This window comes from Chaetodon trifascialis, chromosome 18 (assembly GCF_039877785.1).
Source record: "Chaetodon trifascialis isolate fChaTrf1 chromosome 18, fChaTrf1.hap1, whole genome shotgun sequence".
Classification (NCBI taxonomy): domain Eukaryota; kingdom Metazoa; phylum Chordata; class Actinopteri; order Chaetodontiformes; family Chaetodontidae; genus Chaetodon; species Chaetodon trifascialis.
The window spans coordinates 22,785,995-22,807,605 of record NC_092073.1 but is presented as its reverse complement, the minus strand read 5'-3'; the positions used below and the strand labels follow the sequence as shown (position 1 = coordinate 22,807,605).

Below are 21,611 nucleotides of genomic sequence, written 5' to 3'. Positions count from 1 at the left end.
CACTGGCCTGGGAACGCCTCAGGATCCCCCAGTCAGAGCTGGTTAATGTGGCCCAGGAAAGGGAAGTTTGGGGTCTCCTGCTGAAGCTATTGCCTCTGCGACCCGACCCCGGATAAGCAGTTGAAGATGAGGATGAGGATGTGTCTGTGTGGATTTTGTGCACCTTTAATACATCTTGTGTCACTTCATTTGCTTTTCATCTCCTGTTAAATGAATCTAATGACTCCTATTTCATCAACATCAGACAACCTGATTCAAAAGGACTAAAACCTGAATCAAACCACAATCAGTCATCAATAATCAAACTGTGTTCACTGACAGCAGTTTTCTGAAGTGTCTCTGAGTTCATGTGTTGATCTCCTTCATCCAATCATGTGTTCACAAAGTGGTGAACTCACTCTATCCTCGCTGTGAACGACTGAGCCTTTCAAGGATGCCCCTTTCATACCCAATCATGACCCTCCCACCTGTTACCGATCAACCTGTTTACCCGTGGAATGTTCCAAACTGTTAGGATTTGTCTTTTCCCAGTGTTTCTTCCTTCCCTTTTTCTTTTTTCCCTAGTGTTATTTGTCTGTTGGTCTGTCTCCCCTGTCTTTCTGAGAATGGGCGGTCCTTTCCCCATGCACCGCGGCTCTACCTAATCACCTGCACACCTGAGGAGTGTTTGAGCTGATTGCTGGCAGCATTTAGGAGAGGCTCTCTGGACCTGTGGTTGCCAGTTCATCCTGATCTCAACCGTGTGTACGTCCTGTCTCAATGTGAGTAACTACCAAGAAAAGCCTTTGTTGGTTCTGCCCTGGTGAATTGTCCTGGAACTTATCCAGTGGATTTTTGTGTTGCCATTTAGACTTATGCTCTTGTTCTGCTCTTTTCTTTTACGCCACATTTCCACTAGCGCGGCTTGACTCGACTTGACTCTACTCTACCCGGTTGTTTTGTGTTTCCATTAGGGATAGTACCTGGTACCCGATACTATTTTTAGTACCTGCTCTGGCGAGGTTCCAAGTGAGTAGAAGCGATATGTGTGACGTCAACAGCCTGTCGGCCACTGATTAGCCGGAGAGTAGACTGGTCTGCGACGTCCAACACCGGAAAAACAATCCTGCCCCCTCCATTGTAACGCCGGGCAACAGCAACCGCTGACTTTATTCTTTATTCTCACGCGAGGGAAATGGCTGCTTGTAAAATATCACCGTCGACGAGGTCCAGACTTTTCTGGGTTTGGTGGCAGATGAAAGAATTCAAAGGGAGCTAGACGGAGCGACAGAGCAGTTTCGCGCAGCCGTGGTATGACGACCCCGCCTACGTTGAGGAGGTACTATGAAGTACTCAATTGTAATGGAAACTCAACCAAACCAAGTAGAGTAGATTAGAACCGAGTCGAGTAGAGCTGGAACTGTGTAATGGAAATGCGCCATTAGTGTGCTCAGTCCCCCTCGGTGTGCCTATCAGCCTCAGTCTCCATTGTGGCTTTTTGTTATCTCCACTCACTTTGAGTGTGCCTTTTGTTCCTCCTTTTTGTAAATAAATTTAATTTGTGTTTTTGACATTGTCTCTGTTTTTGTTCCGCACTTTTGAGTCATGAAATATTTACTTCTTGAGGAAAATCCTCACACAAACAGGTGTCTTTGGAGCATTCCACAACTTTCCCAGTCTTTGAAATGTGTTGCTGCATCAGATTCACAATAAGCAGATATTTACAGAAATCAATGAAGCTGATGAGGAAAAACATTCAATATAGTGACTATTCTGGTGACTGTCTCACTAAATCTCTGGTTGCTGAGCAGCTGAATAGTGGAAATTGCCGGACGCACTTTGTTCAAAGAGGAGCCTGATCCAAGTTTCAAGCGAGGGTTTCTTTATTCCATATCAAAAATTCATCTTCAAGTTCCGGACATTAAAACAGGTGGTCCACAAGCAGCATCCCAATATTAAAAATGAACACGAATGCAAGGCAAAAGCGAGAGTGCAAAGCACAAGGCCTAAGCGGTCAGCAAAAGTAGGCCTTCCCTCATCACCCACTCACCTAAGACCGTGAACAGCTGACATTACGAATCCTTACCGCCACCAACACCACATGACCCAGTCACCTAGCATCATTACGTAGGTGCAACACAGCTCAACCTACGCCTCTCTCCTACATTGACTTTGAGCTGTTTTCAGGTCAGTTTGTGTCAGAGAGGATCAGATCAGGTGATCACTTCCTGTTTGATTGATGTTGTCCACAACGTACCAACATGTCTGCTGTAATAAGTACTAAAGACTGTATTATTACAGTTTTATTGTAGTAGTTCAATCAGGTGGAGTTCAGCTGGCTGAAGTTCATGTTTTGGAACAAAGACTAAACTGAGCTTGTTGATGATGGAGATCCCTCCACTCAACTCAACCTGCTGAGCTCTCCTTCACTGGCACAATCAACCTGGAGCTCGTCCAGGAGCTGACTGTGTCATGAGCTGCTGTCTGAGTCAATCAGCTGCTCAGTACACAAAGACTGCGGCTGCACATTCAATGAAAATCACAGTGGAAATGTGTGCTGCTGTTTGCTCTGCACATCTTGCCTCTAGTGTTACTGTGGTGACAAACAAAGTTCATCACTTTGAACATTAAATATCTTTGAAATGAATTCACTGAATAAAAGTTGAAAAGGATTTACAAATCACTGCATTCTGTTTGATTGACATTTCCTAAAGCGTTCTGACTTGTTTGGAATCAGGGTAAAACTTTGATAGTGTGAAGTTAACTGTGTAAAGTGTGTATCTTTAACACTGATGGCTTCAGCTTCACGTTGCTCAACAGTGTTGATAATCACATCTGGACTTACAGAGCCTTTCTGCAGTTCCTCACAGCTGGAATCAGTCTCCGTCGTCCCTCCTCTGATGTTCTGTACTTATTCAGGTCCAACTTATCCAGAACCTGCTCTGACATCTGCAGCATGTAGGCCAGAGCTGAGCAGTGGATCAGAGAGAGTTCCTTCTTTGATCTGTTCTCTGACTTCAGGAACTTTTGGATCTCCTGATGTACTGAGCGGTTGTTCATCTCCACCAGACAGTGGAAGATGTTGATGCTTCTGTCAGGAGAGATACTGGGCCTCTTCTTCTTCAGGTTGTTGATGATTCTCTGGATGATCTCTGGACTGTTATCTGTCCGACCCAGCAGACCTCCTAAGAACCTCTGGTTGGACTCCAGAGAGAGGCCATGAAGGAAGCGAACAAACAGGTCCAGGTGACCATTTTCACTTCCAAGAGATTTCATCATGGCTCCCTTCAGAAAGATGTCAAGGGTTGAACCAGGGTGTTTTTTTCCAAGGAAAGCCTTCAGGACCTCTGTGTTCCTGTTGGTGTAACAGTGGAACATGTAGACTGCAGCCAGAAACTCCTGAATGCTCAGATGAACAAAGCAGTAGACTGTTTTCTGGAAGATCACACACTCTCTTTTGAAGATCTCTGTACAAACTCCTGAGTACACCGAGGTCTCAGTCACATCAAGACCACACTGCTCCAGGTCTTCTTGGTAGAACGTGATGTTTCCTTTCTCCAGATGTTCAAATGCCAGCCTCCCCAGCTTCACAAGAACTTTCCCATCAGCCTCCGTCAGCTCCTGTGGACTCGTCTCATGTCCCTCATCATACTTCTGCTTCTTCCTCTTTGTCTGAACCAGCAGGAAGTGTGAGTACATGTCAGTCAGGGTTTTGGGCAGCTCTCCTCTCTGGTCTGGAGTCAACATGTGCTCCAGAACTGCAGCAGTGATCCAGCAGAAGACTGGGATTTGACACATGATGTGGAGGCTCCTGGAGGTCTTGATGTGTGAGATGATTCTGCTGGACAGATCTTCATCACTGAACCTCCTCTTGAAGTACTCCTCCTTCTGGGCGTCAGTGAAGCCTCGTACTTCTGTTACCCTGTCGACACATTTAGGAGGGATCTGATTGGCTGCCGCGGGTCTGGAAGTTATCCAGACGAGAGCCGAGGGAAGCAGATTCCCCTCCATGAGGTTTGTCAGCAGCACGTTGACTGATGACTTCTGTGTGACGTCAGAAACAAGCTGACTGTTGGTGAAATCCAGTGAAAGTCTGCTTTCATCCAGGCCGTCAAAGATGAACAGAAGCTTCCAGACAGCCAGCTGCTCTGCTGTCACCTTCTGTAAGGTTGGATGGAAAACATGGAGCAGCCTGAGAAGACTGTACTGCTCATCTTTGACCAGGTTCAGCTCCCTGAACGAAAGCAGAACCACCACACTGACATCTTGGTTTTCCGAGCCCTCTGCCCAGTCCAGAGTGAACTTCTGCACTGAGAAGGTTTTTCCAACGCCAGCGACGCCGTTGGTCAGGACCACTCTGATGCGTCTCTGTTGGTCAGGTAAGGCTTGAAAGATGTCCTGGACCTTGATTGGGGTCTCATGGAGGGTCTTCATTTCGGAAGTTGTCTCAAGCTGCCAAACCTCATGTTGGGTATTAAGCTCTTCACTCTGTCCCTCTGTGATGAAGAGCTCAGTGTAGATCCTGTTGAGGAGGGTTCCACTTCCTGTTTCATCACTTCCTTCAGTCACACGTTCACATCTCCTCCTCAGACTGATCTTATGTTCATCTAAAACCTCCTGAAGACCACCGTCCACTAAAAAAGAGAGAAAAGTGAGACAAAACAAAGACAATTTGACAATCTGCTGATTATTTTCATGATCAATAAAGAACAATAAAGAAGACAGAAAGAAGTGAAGGTTTATCAGTCCACTTTGAGTGAATGTCACAAATTCTCCTTTGTCTCTCTCCTCTGACTGTCGCTGTGTTTGATTGACAGCAGAGGCGACAGGCTGAGCCTCAGCAGCTCTTCATCTGAACAGATCACTGTGGCTGTTCCTTCCTCCCAGCAAGACTTCAAACTGATCCACTGATCAAATGAAGAAACACACTGCGTTTCATACAGCTGCTTCACAATGAAAGCCTCCCACTGGTTTGCCAGTGGAAAACTTTAACATGAAGCAGCAGCAGGAAAGGTTGAGTTTACATTAGTTAGTATCCGATGGCGCCGTGCGATCGGCAGCCTGTTACAGCACTGGAACTGGTGGAGGAGGTGGGGGAGAGGAGGATGACAGGCAAGCTGTCCTCCATGACAGTCAATGACTCCCACCCCCTCCAACACACACTCACTGCACTGAGGAGCTGCATCAATGACAGGATGCTACATCCAAAGTGTGTGAAGGAGCGTCGCAGGTCTTTCCTTCCTGCAGCCGTCAGACTGCACAACACAAAACTGCTGAAAGTAATCTGATAATTGTCTGTAAATCATCTGTAAATTACCTGTGCAATAATCTGTGCAATCCATCCTGTACATAACAGTCTGCAAATACAATTTATAACTTAAGATAATGTTTATTTTTATTACACTCTTTTGTATATACTAATCTATCTTTTACTGGTGCTGCTGTAAAATGGAATTTCCCCTTGCAGGACTAATAAAGGTATACTTAATTGAATTGAATTGAATTGAATTGAATTGAATTGAATTGAATTGAAATAGCAGCAAATGAACAAAGCTGGAATAAGATTAAAGGAATAGTGAACAGTAGGCTGATACCTGAACATTCAAACAGGAACACAGGAGAAAGTAAACTCCAAACCACAGACGTTCACTTAGATACAACATTTCTGACAGACACAAGCAACAATGTTCATGTATTTGTCATTTAACAACACAAGGCCAAACAAAGTTACAAATTTAATTATAAACTCTGCATGTACATGATCATTTTGGTGTGAAAGTGGTTTAATGTTCCAATCTCCAAATAAATGTCATGAGTTGTAGAAGGTGACAGTTTGAAGATGTGTGGATGGACAGTCTTACTTTGGACAGTGCAGGTCTGACTGACTGTCTGCAGTCCACATCTTGTTCTGGGTCTTTTTCCACACTGGGGACAGCAGGAGTCTCCAGATGAAGCAGACTGGTCCCAGTATGAGGTGATGCACTGTCTGCAGAACCAGTGTCCACAGCTGGTAGAGACTGGATCCTTCAGGACGTCCTGACACAAAGCACAGCAGGACGGCGTCTCCTCCACACAAACATGACTCCTCTTCTTCTCTCTGTAAAGACATCAGGTCATAAAATCAGGTCGATCTCAGTTTGAAACACGATCTGCGGGAAGAGTTCTGCATCACCAACATGAATCTTGTAGCAGAGTATTTTGTCTTCATCCTCAATGCATCATCTTCCATCAGGTCAGTTTACAGTAAAAACAGGGTCTTACTTTGAGTCTGAGGGTCCAGGTTCATCACTGAGAGGTGGAGGTTGATCTTTGGACCAGTCGCTCTTCAGAGACAGACAGTGGGACACTGGACACTCTGCTCTGTCCTCCTCTTCCTCCACACAAACACTCATCTTCTGGTCTGAAGTCAGTCTGAGAGGTGAAACAGTGACACTGACGGTGAGCTCAGAACACAAGAAGCAACAAACAAGTGAGTTCAAGACACTGACAAGACTGAGAGAACAGGAAGTACACACACACACACACACACACACACACACACACACACACACACACACACACACACACACACACACACACACACACCTAAAAAACATTGACTTTTTGTCTGTGAATTTTGATTCGTGAATCTTAAAATTGCTGACTTCTGAGCACTCATTCGTCTCTGCTCCTCCATATAATAGAACAGCAGACAACAACAACGTGCGAAAAGGGTTTGCACCAACATTAATGCGACTGCTGATCATGATGCCAAATGAAAATGTAAACACAGGTCGCACTTTAGGCACAGGTGCAAGTTCCGGCCTGTAATGTGACGTCGGCTGCCTAAAACTCTGTTTTCTCCGGTAACGTGCAAACGTGCAACCGACGTTTTCCAAAATCTGCACTCTGCATCGTTTTCAGAGGTGAATTTTCTGCATGTAAAACGCGTGTAAACGAAGGGAAACGTCTCCGTTTCTCCTCTGGTGAAACAGGGACTCCACAGTGCCAAATTCATTCAACATAATGAGAAAGTTGACCGTGTTGGTCGAAGAACTGACTGAGCAACACAACATTATTATTAGACCACTGTGTAAGACACAGATTTATGTTTCTATAAAATACTTTGATTGTTCCAAATAAAAACCAGTGAGGAGTAAATTCATGCTCAGGGATCAAGGACCACGGCAGCAACACTTGTCCATGAAATGAAGAGTTTCAGGGGATTCTGTCAGCACTGTAAGATCACAGCAGTGTTTCTCCTATCATTAGAGTAGGGGTCCCTCCTGCCCCTGAAGGTCAGGTTCATTTTATTTTAATTTGTGTTCTGTATCGCGTCAGCTCTCAACAGGAGTCATTGAAGGAGCCCTTTCCTCAGAACAGATCTCCACTTTGTCCTTTTATTAACATCCTTCAGTTATTTATCTGATTTACAGACCGCGTGTCATTTCTGTCTCTACGTGGTCGCGCGTTTCCATTTCTCTCCGTATCGCGCACGGCGGAGTTCCGCCCCGATGTGCACGCGCGCACGCTGACTCACACACACACAGGTGAGCACGCTCCCGCCAGCGGACAGAGAGCGCGCGGTGCACACTTTGTGGATGAAAAGAAACGTTCAGTGTTCAGTTGTTACACTGACTGCTGTCAGTAACAGACACACATGAACACCGTCAGTCCTCTCACTGTTCGTGTCGCTGTCTGCCTTTAAAGCAGAGCTCCGCCTCTCGCTGCAGTCTGAAAAGAAACAGCTCAGGAGCGGGAAGTGATGTCACGTCAGAGGTCATGAACCAATCCTCAGGTTGACGCCTACAACGTCTCTGCTGCAGGACGCAGACACGCAGCCGGACAGTGGTGGAATTCCGGCTCTTTTAAGAGAGCCGGTTCTGACGGATCGGCTCTTTCGGCTCCCAAGTAGCTCCTGAGATTTTTTGTTGCTTAAATTAATTTATTAACAAAATAATGTCAAATTAATTACTAATGTACAAAACAAACGTTATATCAAATTTTACTGAATTTCCTGCAGTCATTCATTTTTTGACCTTTCCAACGTTACATCTCTGTCACGACTCTGTCTGTGACCCCCGCCCCTCCCCGTCCTGCTCAGTGCATACTCACAGAAGCCGCCACACGTCATATAGTTGACCAATCACGTGCGGCTTGAACAGAGGAAAAAAAAAAAAAAAAAGTGGCACCCGCTCAGGCTTCCGGCAGGAAACGACTCAGATCATTTAGTTCAAAGATCAAGCCAGGACACATCACTACAGCTGGAGTTTACTGAACATGGCAGAGGGTGAGGAGGAGGAGGAGGAGGAGGAGGAGAGGAAGTGATCCTGAGGGAGTCCACATGTTTATTCTTTGTCTGCAGAGGTTTCACTTATTAAACTCTGAGTGAACACTTACAGTACAAGTCTAAACTGAGCACGAACCAGCTCAACACACAATCCCTAGCTCTGACACACACACACACACACACACACACACACAGTTTACAGTATAGTAAATGCAGCCATAAGTTTTCTTGGCTTTCAGTTGGTTTAATGTTTCTTCATCAGCCAATCAGGACTTCGTGTCCACAGCTGAGTCAAACTGTCTTCACTCTAACGTCTGTCCTCTACAGTCCACAGCAGAAAACTGACTCACACTTTAACAGTAAACTCATGAAAATGTTGGACTGACACTCACCTGCCTCAGACTTCAGCTCTGCTCCGTCTGCTGTCACTCTAATGGAGTCTGAGCCGTCTTTCACCTCAGTTTCTCTCTCAGGGTTCCTCCCTGTTCTCATGAACCTGGATCACCTGGATCAGTGTTGCTCCTCCCTCATCATTGACAGGAAATCAGTTCAGTGTGTGTGTGTGTGTGTGTGTGTGTGTGTGTGTGTGTGTGTGTGTGTGTGTGCGTGTGCTGCTCACGGATCAGATGTGAGGAAACGTCAGACGGCAAAAGGAAGATCGCGAGAACAAAACAGGAAATGGGCCTTTACCATCCCTTCAAAGTAAAGAACAAATAACAGAAAATGACAAAAAAATTTAGCAACTATTTAATGGATCAATTGTTTAATTCAAACAAAATGTTCATCATTTGAGGTTTCCAGATTCTCAAATATATGAATTTGATCATCTTATGTGAATTATTTTTGGGTGATTGTAAAATGGAAATAATACAACAAATAAATGAAAATATAATGAAAAGAATGATCATTCGCAGCCCGACTTACTGTGACCACGACTACAACTACTACTACTACTACTACTACTACTACTAATAATAATAATAATAATAAACATTACTGTTATTTTTCTCAGGTATTCAATGAATTGTTTGGTGTGAAAAAAGACAGAAAGTGCTGAAAAAGTCCTGCTGTTGTCGAATTCAAAGGCAGAGTTTCACAGTGAGATCCCCAAATACAAACCCTCAATCCAGCAGACTGTGAACGTGTTAAACGTCGTCCACCAACAACATGAGATTCATGTCACAGTAATAAAGAACATCACTGCTTCACTCCTCACACGCAGTGCAAAGATGAACGAGCTGAAGCTGAAAATCTCTTTTTAAAGTGTTGATCTGTTTCTGTGCTGCGCTCCTCTGTGTGAAATATGGAATATAAAGAAACATTTTAAACATGCAGGCAGACAGAAGACATCTGTCAGATCAAGAAAATACCTTTGAAGAGCCAATCAGCTGCTGGAAAACAGCAAAATTCAAAAGTCGTCTGAAGAGTCTGAAAATATCTTCAGTTGAATTTTGTCAAAATATCAGACTTTCAGTCAGAAACGTAAATCCTGATGAAGTCCAACATTAAAACAAATGTCAGCCTTGCACCCCGAGCTGGACTGGACTTTGTCTGTCAACGTCAACACTCGACAGGTTTGTTGTTTGTTTATTTGTTTTTATTGAAGCGTGAATATTCAGCGATGCACTGAGCAGAACTTTCCACTGTTGAAAAACAGACTTTTCAGAGAAAACTCTTGGAAACTGTTTCTGAATGACCTCAGACATGTCTGAGACCTCTGAATACTGTTCAACACGTCAGCTGACACCAACACATCTGTGAAAAGCTGCAAAGATAAATAAATTCAAATTCACCTTTATTTCAGTGTCGCCTTGTTTTTGATGAATCTTCTGAATGAGCTAAACTGTTCTTTGCGTTTTAAACAGCAGCCTCACATCATGTTTCAGGACAGTAGAAATAAAGACTGGAAGCCCAAACTCACTCTGACCATTAAAGGCACACACCGCCCCCTGCTGGAGGATGAAGACATAACACCAAATAAAGAGAGTTATTATTTTAAGATGCAGTGAAATAAGATCATTTAAGGTTCAACTAAATAAGACTTCATTGTTCACCTGGAGGGAAATTAAGAGTCGTCAAAGATGAACTGAACACCGAGATGAAAAACATTGTTCAACTTCAACCACACGAGCTCACGATCAGATCAAACTACAGGATGAGGAGTTTGAAAGCAGCAGCTCAGCATGTTCTGCATGCATCACCTGCTCACGTAGCTTCAGATCAGGCCAAGGTGTTCACAGAGGAAGGGGTCGGCCTCACGCAGAAACTCAATCATCTCTGAACTGGCAGCTTCACCTTTCTTCCTCACTGTGTCGATAACACAGCGAGCTTTGTCTCTTTTGTTCGGCATGTCGTCCGCTGACTCCCGCTCAGAATCCGTCATCACCTTTGTCTCCAGCAGTCTGTCCAGCAGACTTTTGAGGACAGGTCCTGATATCCCATCGATGAAGCTGCTCCGCACGTCCAACAGCTTCTCATTGGGAGGGAGATTCAGAGCGCTCGGCCCGCAGGACCTTTTCACTCCAGAGGACCAAAGACAGACTCGTCTTTCCCAGACGCTGTAGGAGCTGTTGGCTTCTCTCAGCAGCAGCTTCATATGTTTCACCATCTTCTCGAAATTCACCTGGAACGATGGGAAGTAGTTGTCATAGTCGTCACAGTCAAACTCCGCTTCTGTCGGTTGAACTAGAACGGACTCGTCTTCAGGACAAGTGGACAGAGCGTATTCCTGCTTGGGCTGCAGTTTACAGTGCGGGGACGTCTCTATGTAGCTCTCGTCTCCCACTAACTTCTTCCTGGTGCGCAGCACATCCCGCAGCACCACGTTCCTCGGCAGCAACAACACATTGAGGACGGACGTGGGGTCAGGATCGGCCGGGGGCCTGTAGAACAGCAGAACCAGCGCTCGCACCGGCTCAGCTGGTGAGTCTTCATCCTTCACATTACCGAAAGCAGAAAAGCCTGTGATGTTGATGATGACGTGAGTTTCTGTGACCTCATGAGGGGTGATAAACTCTACGCCCTCATCACTCTCATGAGCAGCTGACAGGAGGTGACGCCCCCCTGTGGACAGGATCTCACAGTGTGGGAGATGAAGCTGACGCACAGACTGCTGCACACATTTGATGTCAAACAGGGGTCCTGCAGGTCGCTTGTGGTGCTGGGACAGAAGCGTCCCGTCCCAAGAGACAGTCCTGTAAACCACGTCCCCTTCTCCGTCCATGTGGAACACCAGGCCTGTCACACTGCACTGGTACAGGCCTGGGCAGGAGCACCGGAAGCTGAAGGTCTCCTCGCCTTCGTCAGCGGTGATATCAGGTGTGAACTCCTCACAGCTGGTCTCTAACAGCACGTCAGGTGAGCTCGTCTCTCTGCAGAGGACGTTTGACTCGTGCTGGGAGAAGGAGGCCAGCAGCTGGAGTCACTGCTGCTGCCCAGCTGATCTGTGGGGTGCAGGAGGTGAAGATGGCCCGGCAGGGAGGATTCAGCTGAGCTTTCCTCACAAACAGCAAGCTGCTCCTTCTTCTGCAGGCCGTGACGCTCACTCCCATGATTCCTTGAGAAAATACTTAAAGGGCGTAAACGTCGCAGTAAAAAGTGAACAAAAGAAGTAATGATGGCTTCAGTGTAAATGAAGAAGCGGATGTTTTCTATTGGCCGAATCGCGTGAGCCAACCAGGAGTCATCGCTCCTCTCGAGCTCGTCTCCCAAAGCGCGGACGCCTCGTAGGATGCGCTTTAAGGCAGCAGCCTGACCAATGAGGAGGAAGCCATCTGTCCGCCATCTGGACGGCTCTCTGATATAACGTGTTACCTGCGGAGAAAAAGACAAGAAAGAAAGGAGATCTGCACGCTGGAAGCCTGAAGAACGCTGCTGCTCCTCTTCCTCTCCTTCTAGAGGCTTTTCCACTTTCATCCCAAACTGAATCACAGGTCATAAACTCATCAGTGCCAAGGTGAGTCATCCTGACTTCCTGTTTCTGGCTTCATTTTTCACCTTTTTCTTCGCCCTGAGAGAACAAAGCACAACAAGGAAAATTAATGAGACCCAGAAAAGTTCAAGTAGTTTGATATAAACTGCGCTCAAACCGGCCGAGTGCGCGCGTGAAAAGCTCCAGCGCGAGCTTGACCGCAGCGATGATAAAGACCGTTTCCTGTTCATGAACGTGAATCTGAAATAATGTGACTGAGAAACGTTTACAAACCTTGACGGATGTGGAGAGTTAGGAGACCTCCCGATAACTCCCATCCTAACTTCCCTCTTCCTGTAAATCAGTCGGTCTCCGTCTCCTTCCTGTCGGCACGCGCACACCAGCGCAGCCTGTCTCACATTGAGCATACCGGCACATTTCTAACTCTTCATCACTTCCGGACAAAAAAACGACCAAAGTCCTGTAGACCAGAGTTCACAAGAGTTCAGCTGCTGAACGTCCTCACACACGAACCCGGAAACCTTCAAACATGGAAATCCAGTATTTCCTCAAACTGTTTCCACCTTTTCAGGAACAGAACTACAAACATGGCCGCCCAGGTTTCTTCATCACCATCGACTCCTTTTGGAAACACCGCCACCTCTGGTCAGCAGCTGTATTACACCCCTTCACTGATAACCCACTAAAACCTTTTTAAAACAGAAAGCCACAGAAACAAACACATTTAGCACAGATCCTGTTTCAGGTTAGAAAACAGAAAAAATATTTAAAAAGTCTGAAAATGTCTTGAATTGAAGTCATAAATGTGAATCCACCCGTTGACTCCAACATAAAAATAACCCCACCGTCACAGCCCGATCAATGTCACCTTCTGAGGCTTAAATCAGTGTCAGGATTTTAGTGGCTCCATGAATATTCAATGATACAGAAACAATACACAGTACAGAGTACAAAAACACATTTTCTTCATGTTTTTTCACCTGCCCACCTGAAACCATTCAACACCTGTTAAACAGCATCAATATTACAAATGATGTTAATGTTCCAACATAAACAAACAAACAAACATTTTGATGAGAATCACTGAAATTCATTTTTAATAACTGTGGCCAAGACATGATGACAAGTATATGCTGTAAATCCAAAAAGCAGAAGAGAACAGCAGCAGTTTCCTCTGGTCCAAAAACAAATCCATGAAGAGATTTGACTGTTTTCTAACCGCTCTGAGCTTTACAAAGCAAATGTCTCCTCCTGCTGGCTGATGAAGGCACGACATCAATTATAACCTGATTACTGACAGACAGACAGTCAGATAAGATCGTCTCAGGTCATTTGCAGGAGCAGGTGTGTTTAGAAGGATACGTAATGTGTACTGAGATCATGTTTTTATACAACACAACTGTCACACACTAGTTTACACACATCACAGTGAAAGAGATGGTATTTAAACACTGATGGATAAAGTTCAGGATGCAGTTTTTAGTCTCAATCAACAAAATCTGATTTTTCTGGTTTCAAAACACAAATTTTCACTTTCAGTCTTGTCCATCACTAAAGAGACTCTGTTTAACACGTTGTTAGAAACAGTTACAGTTAAATATGAGAACCACAAACTGATCAAAGGCAGTTTTTCTGTTTCTGCATGAAAAGGTTCTTTATTCAAGAGAGTGAACTGTGATTGAAGGAATTCATTTCTTCAACTGACAGAAACCATAGAAGAAGAGGGAGAGCCTCAGATCAACAGAAGGTGGAGCTAATTCTCCAGTCAGTGTCATCAAAGGACGACCAAGAAGTCCAGGTCCAGGTTGGAGGTTCAGGTCCAGGTTGAAGGTCCAGGTCCAGGCTGAAGGTTCAGGTCCAGGTTGGAGGTTCAGGTCCAGGCTGAAGGTTCAGGTCCAGGCTGAAGGTTCAGGTCCAGGCTGAAGGTTCAGGTCCAGGCTGAAGGTTCAGGTCCAGGTGGAGGAGGTGTGAGAGTGAGGAGCAGAAGGAGTGGAGGAGTCTCAGTGTGTCTGCAGAGACTGTGTAGAAGGACAGAGCAGCAGCAGAGCAGTCCACATACACTGATGATACTCTGTCACATCCACAGGAACACACAGGGAGGATGCTGGACTTGACATTGTGTCTGACAGTGGAGCTGATCTCAGAGCAGTTCACACTGCAGCACTGACAGTCATCTCCACTTGTTGGGATTCCTCTGTCAGTCACTGCTGGATGAAGCTCTCCTCTCCACTCGACCTCCCAGTAACATGGCCCAGTCAGAGCCTCTCCACACACAAGCTGCTGCTGCTGCTGCTTCAACCTCTCTGGATCATCAGGACACAGCTGATCGGCTCTCGGCCAATCACCTTTCTCGTCACTCTCACTCTGACTAAAACCTCTTCCATCTGATGAGAGAAGAAGACAGACAACAGAAGTCATCAGTCAGAGTTCACAGAGACTCCTTCATCAGCTGGCAGTCAGTGATGCAGCACATCCAGTATAAAGAGCAGCAGGGACTTCAGTCCTGTTCAGACCACAAGTGGAGCGGCTGTGTAGCGTAGCCAGCTTCCTCTCAGCTCTCATGTTAACGTGTTGGAGTGAACACGCTGAGCTGGAAGCTCTCACACCTGCAGAGACTTTGGCCATCAAGTCTGTTCACTCTGCACATTTCACTCAAGCACACAGTGGAAATAAAGTGCAGAGAGTCCCTGAACGCATCATGACTGCAGAGACAGTTCAGTGATGGATTTACTGTTGTTACCTGTGAACTGCTGCTAAAGTTAAAAGCAGCAGTTTGTGACTTTATTTGCCTTTTGGGAGGCTTCTATCAAAGATATCTGCACAAAGCTCACAGAGCAGACTGAACATCAGCTCTCTCATCATTAAAGTCTGTTTCATTTCTCCTCCACTTGTGACCAAAGTGAAGTCACAGTGTGCGGTCACAGCCTGGAGTACTCTTCTTCATCACTGCAACAAGGTGAGAATTAAACCACTGGAGGTCAGAAAAAAGATCTTCAGCAGGTGATAAGTTGACATGAACTGATCAGTTGTTTAGTGCTGAAATGAGAGAACAAACAGTCTGAGATCAGATTTGATGGTTGGACAGTTTGATGAAGGAGGACCTTTGTCTCTGTACATCTTGGGATGCTGTCAGCTGGAATCCAGCTTTATTTGCTGGAGACGTGAACACAACAACAACAGACGTCTTCACATCAACTCAAACACATGATCACAACGAGCTTCTGGCTCATCTGATTGGCTGACTGTTCTCTCTCTCTCTGTCTTTCTGTCCAATCCTGAAGCCCGTCACCATCCTCCTCTCACAGCTTCACTGAGGAAAGCAGCTGCTGAGAAGGTTGGAGGTTTACAGGAAATACTGGATCTGTGCTTTGATACTAACTGAGTTTAGTACAACACTGCTGAGACCAGCATGGACTGACTCCAACCCTCTACTGACCTCAGAGTAAGCAGTCCATAGTCTGGACTCTTCATCATATCACACAGAGGCTTCACTGCTGATTCAGGCAGGTTGTTCCAGCTCAGGTCCAGCTCTGTCAGATGGGAGGGGTTGGACTTCAGAGCTGAGACCAGAGAAGCACAGCTGATCTCTGACAACATGCAGCGCTTCAACCTGAATGAAGAATAAATGATGAAGATTAAAATTCATTTCTAATCCAATCAGATGTGTTCAGGTTGTAAATGTGGAGCTCAACATTACTCTGTCCTCATCAATGAGCTTCTCCCTAAAATGAGCAGAGTGACTTTGTCATTGTGTTATTGTGGATCATCATAATGTCAGCCTTCTACAGACATCATCCAGATGTCAGCACAACATTCATACACCTATTCATATCAACACACATCAATAACATGCTGCTGATCTCAGTCAAGTCTGGAATTACAGCACAACAAATATATTGATCCTTTAAACAGCTGCATCTGGAAACATGCTTTCATCTGTGTGTGTGTGTGTGTGTGTGTGTGTGTGTGTGTGTGTGTGTGTGTGTGTGCGTGTGTGTGCGTGTGTGTGTGTGTGTGTGTGTGTGTGTGTGTTGTGTGTGTGTGTGTGTGTGTGTGTGTGTGTGTGTGTGTGTGTGTGTGTGTGTGTGTGTGTGTGTGTGTGTGTGTGTGTGTGTGTGTGTGTGTGTGTGTGAAGGATCAATATCAATCATCAGTCATTATTTGTGAAAACACTCTGAAATCAACACAAAGCAAAGAAATATTTCTGCTTCATCAAGTAAACTTGATCCATTTCAAACAAATATTACTTCAGAGGATCTTCTGTATCCAGATGTGACCATTTAGCAAAAATCACAAACATTCATTGACTTCAACAACTAACAGTGGACATTTTCTACACTTTCTTTAACAAGCACAAATCTTTGTGACAGCAGACTAAATTTACTTCAACAAACATGAAAACATGAACAAAAGCTCATTTACAACTTTACTGATGTTATGGAAAAACACAAATTAGCTTCACTTGTTAAAAAGACGTGAGATTTACAACAGTAACAGAGAGTCAGTGAACTCACCTCAGAGTCTTCAGTCTACAGTCTGGACTCTCCAGAAAACCACAAAGCAGCTTCACTCCTGAATCCTGCAGGTTGAAGTTGTAGCTCAGGTCCAGCTCTGTCAGATGGGAGGGGTTGGACTTCAGAGCTGAGACCAGAGAAGCACAGCTGATCTCTGACAACCAGCAGAGACTCAACCTGAATAAAGAATAAATGATGAAGATTAAAATCCATTTCTAATCCAATCAGATGTGTTCAGGCTGTAAATGTGGAGCTCAACATTACTGTTGAGTTGAGCTGCAGGCCACGCCCCTCTCTGCTTGAGTCCATCAGGTGTGGGCGTGTCTCCCAGCCTGAAGGCAGCTGATTGGGTGCAGCAGGTGGAGAGGATCTGGTAATCAGGGGGTTTGGAGGCATTCACTCACAGCACAGTGAGGAGCGAGCAGTGTGTGAGGGAAATGGTTGGAGAGTGTGGACTTGGAAGAAGGAGACTGCAGGAATAAAACTTGGTTCAAAGAAGGAAGAAGGAGCCGCTGAGCTCTCAGTTACGTCCTGTGTCTTTGCAGCGTGCATCGGGTCGAGAGCTGTGGACTCATCGTGTGCTTCAATTCAGGTTCAAACGTAGCGCATGTTTGGGCTCATCATCTGCTCCCTGTGCTAACTGTTGGAGACATCTTTCACTGTTACACTCTGGCTCGTTCATCAGGGTCGCAGCAAGCTGCTCGTGTGGTTACCAGTTACATTACTGGTTATCACTCTGCGCTCCTTACTGCGGATATGTGCTGTGTGTGTTTGTGTCAGTGTGTGTGAGTGTGTTTCAGGGCAGGCTGTGAGGAAGATGAGCAGTCTCATGGATGCATACACATGTAGGTGTGTCAGCTTGTCTTGCAGTATGTTACAGTGACTGAGTGACCTCTGTGTGTGCTCGTTGAGCCACTTGTTGGTGCGCTGCTAAAAGTCCTTGTCAAAGTGTTTTGTGTTCTTGCTTTCTCTGTGCTGGCTTGTTTTTCTGATTGTGTGTCTGCATCAAGACGAACAACAAAAATCTGATCACAAAGAAAAGTGACACATTTAATATGATGTGGGCTGAAAGTTCAGTTCATAAGTGGTGTATTTTTGAAAAGACTGGAGCTAAAAGTCATTTGATAAACATGATTTGTGTGTATTTACAGGAGTGAAGAGCTGCTAAAGTTTGTCCGCTTCAAATCATTATTGAACTGCTTTAAAATGCATTTCATTTACTTTGGGTGCTTTAAATATGGATGTTTTCTACTTATTCTGCAGACGAATTTCTAGTAGTTTGAAAATGTTGGATTTTGGGTTATGTTGATGGATTTTGGTTTCTTGGGTTACATTTTTCTTGACCTTCTGTTTGTGTTTGTATTTTAAGGTTTTTCACCTGTTATTGGCCTTGACAACTTTCAAAAAGAAAGAAAGAAAGAAAGAAAGAAAGAAAGAAAGAAAGAAAGAAAGAAAGCTGAATCTTGGTCACTGAGTGAATTCCAGTCCAATCTTCTGAAGCAAGCCACCTTTTCACCATTACTCTGTCCTCATCAATCATCAGTCTGAGAGAAATGCTGCTTAATAATCTGAGAAATTAACTCCCTGGATTCAATCTCAGGTTACAGTCTTGGTGTTGTCCTAAACTCAGATGGAAGCTTCGAGTCTCACATCAACAAGGTGAAGAAAACTTCATTTTCCACCGTAGAAACAGCTAAAGTTCGACCATTTAGAAAGCAGAACGAGGCTGAAAAACTGATTCCTGCCTTTATTTCAAGCTGACTCCATTACTGTGACGCATTATTTAGCAGCCTCCCTAAAAAACACTGAGAGACTTCAGCTCATTCAAAACTCTGCAGCTCCACTATGAACCAGAACCAGGAGAAGAGAGCTCATTAGTCCAGTTTCAGCTGCTCTGCACTGACTTCCTGCAACATTCAGGACTGCTCTGAAGGTCCTCCTCCTCCTCCTCCTCCTCCTCCTCCTCCTCCTCCTCCTCCTCCTCCTCGTACACAAAGCCCTTCATGGACTGGGACCGAGCTACATGGCTAACTCCCTCCTTTATTATTGGTCTTCGTCAACACTGTGATCATCTGCTGCTGCTTTATTGGAGCTTTCCAGCAGCTCAGAGAAAGTTGGGGATGCAGCCTTTGTCCATGAAGCTCCAAAGCTCTGGAACAAACCACCTACAGACATCAGAGAAGCTGCTCACTCAACATTTTGCAAAGAAAGCTAAAAACTGATCTCTTCACTTCAGCATTTCACTCACCAGCTGTTGGTTCCTGATTCAGCTCTGAAGCTTTTCTGCTTTGCCTCATGCTTGTGCTCTGCTGCACTTCTTTTTAAAGCTTTTCAGCCTTCATCCTCATTTTTTCATCCTCATTCTCCTCAATGTTGACCTGTATTTTCTTATTTTATTCTGTGCTTTGATGTCTTTATTCTGTTTTCATCCTATTTCTCATTAGAAAGTGGCTTTGATTGTGTGTGTGTGTGTGTGTGTGTGTGTGTGTGTGTGTGTGTGTGTGTGTGTGTGTGTGTGTGTGTGTGTGTGTGTGTGTGTGTGTGTGTGTGTGTGTGTGTGTGTGTGTGAAGGATCAATATCAATCATCAGCCATTATTTGTGCAAACACTCTGAAATCAACACAAAGCAAAGAAATATTTCTGCTTCATCAAGTAAACTTGATCCATTTCAAACAAATATTACTTCAGAGGATCTTCTGTATCCAGATGTGACCATTTAGCAAAAATCACAAACATTCATTGACTTCAACAACTAACAGTGGACATTTTCCACACTTTCTTTAACAAGCACAAGTCTTTGTGACTGCAGACTAAATTTACTTCAACAAACATGAAAACATGAACAAAAGCTCATTTACAACTTTACTGATGTTATGGAAAAACACAAATTAGCTTCACTTGTTAAAAAGACATGTGAGATTTACAACAGTAACAGAGAGTCAGTGAACTCACCTCAGAGTCTTCAGTCTACAGTCTGGACTCTCCAGAAAACCACAAAGCAGCTTCACTCCTGAATCCTGCAGGTTGAAGTTGCTCAGGTCCAGCTCTGTCAGATGGGAGGGGTTGGACTTCAGAGCTGAGACCAGAGAAGCACAGCTGATCTCTGACAACCTGCAGCCCCTCAACCTGAATAAAGAATAAATGATGAAGATTAAAATCCATTTCTAATCCAATCAGATGTGTTCAGGTTGTAAATGTGGAGCTCAACATTACTCTGTCCTCATCAACGAGCTTCTCCCTAAAATGAGCAGAGTGACTTTGTTATTGTGTTATTGTGGATCATCATAATGTCAGCCTTCTACAGACATCATCCAGATGTCAGCACAACATTCATACACCTATTCATGTCAACACACATCAATAACATGCTGCTGATCTCAGTCAAGTCTGGAATTACAGCACAACAAATATATTGATCCTTTAAACAGCTGCATCTGGAAACATGCTTTCATCTGTGTGTGTGTGTTTGTGTGTGTGTGTGTGTGTGTGTGTGTGTGTGTGTGTGTGTGTGTGTGTGTGTGTGTGTGTGTGTGTGTGTGTGTTGTGAAGGATCAATATCAATCATCAGTCATTATTTGTGAAAACACTCTGAAATCAACACAAAGCAAAGAAATATTTCTGCTTCATCAAGTAAACTTGATCCATTTCAAACAAATATTACTTCAGAGGATCTTCTGTATCCAGATGTGACCATTTAGCAAAAATCACAAACATTCATTGACTTCAACAACTAACAGTGGACATTTTCTACACTTTCTTTAACAAGCACAAATCTTTGTGACAGCAGACTAAATTTACTTCAACAAACATGAAAACATGAACAAAAGCTCATTTACAACTTTACTGATGTTATGGAAAAACACAAATTAGCTTCACTTGTTAAAAAGACGTGAGATTTACAACAGTAACAGAGAGTCAGTGAACTCACCTCAGAGTCTTCAGTCTACAGTCTGGACTCTCCAGAAAACCACAAAGCAGCTTCACTCCTGAATCCTGCAGGTTGTTGTAGCTCAGGTCCAGCTGTGTCAGATGGGAGGGGTTGGACTTCAGAGCTGAGGCCAGAGAAGCACAGCTGATCTCTGACAACCAGCAGTCATCCAACCTGAATGAAGAATAAATGATGAAGATTAAAATCCATTTCTAATCCAATCAGATGTGTTCAGGCTGTAAATGTGGAGCTCAACATTACTGTTGAGTTGAGCTGCAGGCCACGCCCCTCTCTGCTTGAGTCCATCAGGTGTGGGCGTGTCTCCCAGCCTGAAGGCAGCTGATTGGGTGCAGCAGGTGGAGAGGATCTGGTAATCAGGGGGTTTGGAGGCATTCACTCACAGCACAGTGAGGAGCGAGCAGTGTGTGAGGGAAATGGTTGGAGAGTGTGGACTTGGAAGAAGGAGACTGCAGGAATAAAACTTGGTTCAAAGAAGGAAGAAGGAGCCGCTGAGCTCTCAGTTACGTCCTGTGTCTTTGCAGCGTGCATCGGGTCGAGAGCTGTGGACTCATCGTGTGCTTCAATTCAGGTTCAAACGTAGCGCATGTTTGGGCTCATCATCTGCTCCCTGTGCTAACTGTTGGAGACATCTTTCACTGTTACACTCTGGCTCGTTCATCAGGGTCGCAGCAAGCTGCTCGTGTGGTTACCAGTTACATTACTGGTTATCACTCTGCGCTCCTTACTGCGGATATGTGCTGTGTGTGTTTGTGTCAGTGTGTGTGAGTGTGTTTCAGGGCAGGCTGTGAGGAAGATGAGCAGTCTCATGGATGCATACACATGTGTAGGTGTGTCAGCTTGTCTTGCAGTATGTTACAGTGACTGAGTGACCTCTGTGTGTGCTCGTTGAGCCACTTGTTGGTTCGCTGCTAAAAGTCCTTGTCAAAGTGTTTTGTGTTCTTGCTTTCTCTGTGCTGGCTTGTTTTTCTG

At 44.8% G+C, this 21,611-nt stretch overlaps 2 protein-coding genes across 3 annotated transcripts in view; both read right to left on the bottom strand.

The window, feature by feature from the left end:
- Window positions 1-2,820: 2,820 nt before the first annotated feature.
- LOC139346674 (protein NLRC3-like) overlaps window positions 2,821-21,611 on the bottom strand; it is a 34,547-nt gene continuing 15,756 nt past the window's right edge. Inside the window, exons 8-13 of one of the 2 annotated variants that reach the window (XM_070985879.1) lie at window positions 20,622-20,795; window positions 19,646-19,819; window positions 16,694-16,870; window positions 15,616-15,789; window positions 14,410-14,563; window positions 13,252-14,188 (exon numbers count right to left, since the gene is read on the bottom strand). In XM_070985879.1, the coding sequence (XP_070841980.1) occupies window positions 14,548-14,563; window positions 15,616-15,789; window positions 16,694-16,870; window positions 19,646-19,819; window positions 20,622-20,795 (715 nt within the window). In that variant the 3' untranslated portion in view covers window positions 13,252-14,188; window positions 14,410-14,547. Of the gene's footprint in view, window positions 4,614-5,840; window positions 6,077-6,240; window positions 14,189-14,409; window positions 14,564-15,615; window positions 15,790-16,693; window positions 16,871-19,645; window positions 19,820-20,621; window positions 20,796-21,611 lie in introns of those variants that run through there. The other variant, XM_070985880.1, reaches the window with a different exon arrangement.
- On the bottom strand, window positions 10,111-12,586 carry LOC139347120 (caspase recruitment domain-containing protein 8-like). Its single transcript, XM_070986591.1, has 4 exons — window positions 12,453-12,586; window positions 12,245-12,257; window positions 11,925-12,061; window positions 10,111-11,667 (listed from the first exon to the last, which is right to left on the bottom strand). Exons 1-4 carry the CDS (start codon window positions 12,584-12,586, stop codon window positions 10,464-10,466), a joined length of 1,488 nt encoding a protein of 495 aa, XP_070842692.1. The 3' UTR covers window positions 10,111-10,463.

What these genes read in the sequence shown, in the direction of transcription:
- LOC139347120 (XM_070986591.1), bottom strand. Translation starts at nt 12,586, where the DNA reads ATGCTCAATGTGAGACAGGCTGCGCTGGTGTGCGCGTGCCGACAGGAA. An exon ending in GAGAGGAGCGATGACTCCTG is followed by an intron (nt 11,668 to 11,924) that starts GTTGGCTCACGC and finishes GCAGCAGTGACT; the next exon opens with CCAGCTGCTGGCCTCCTTCT.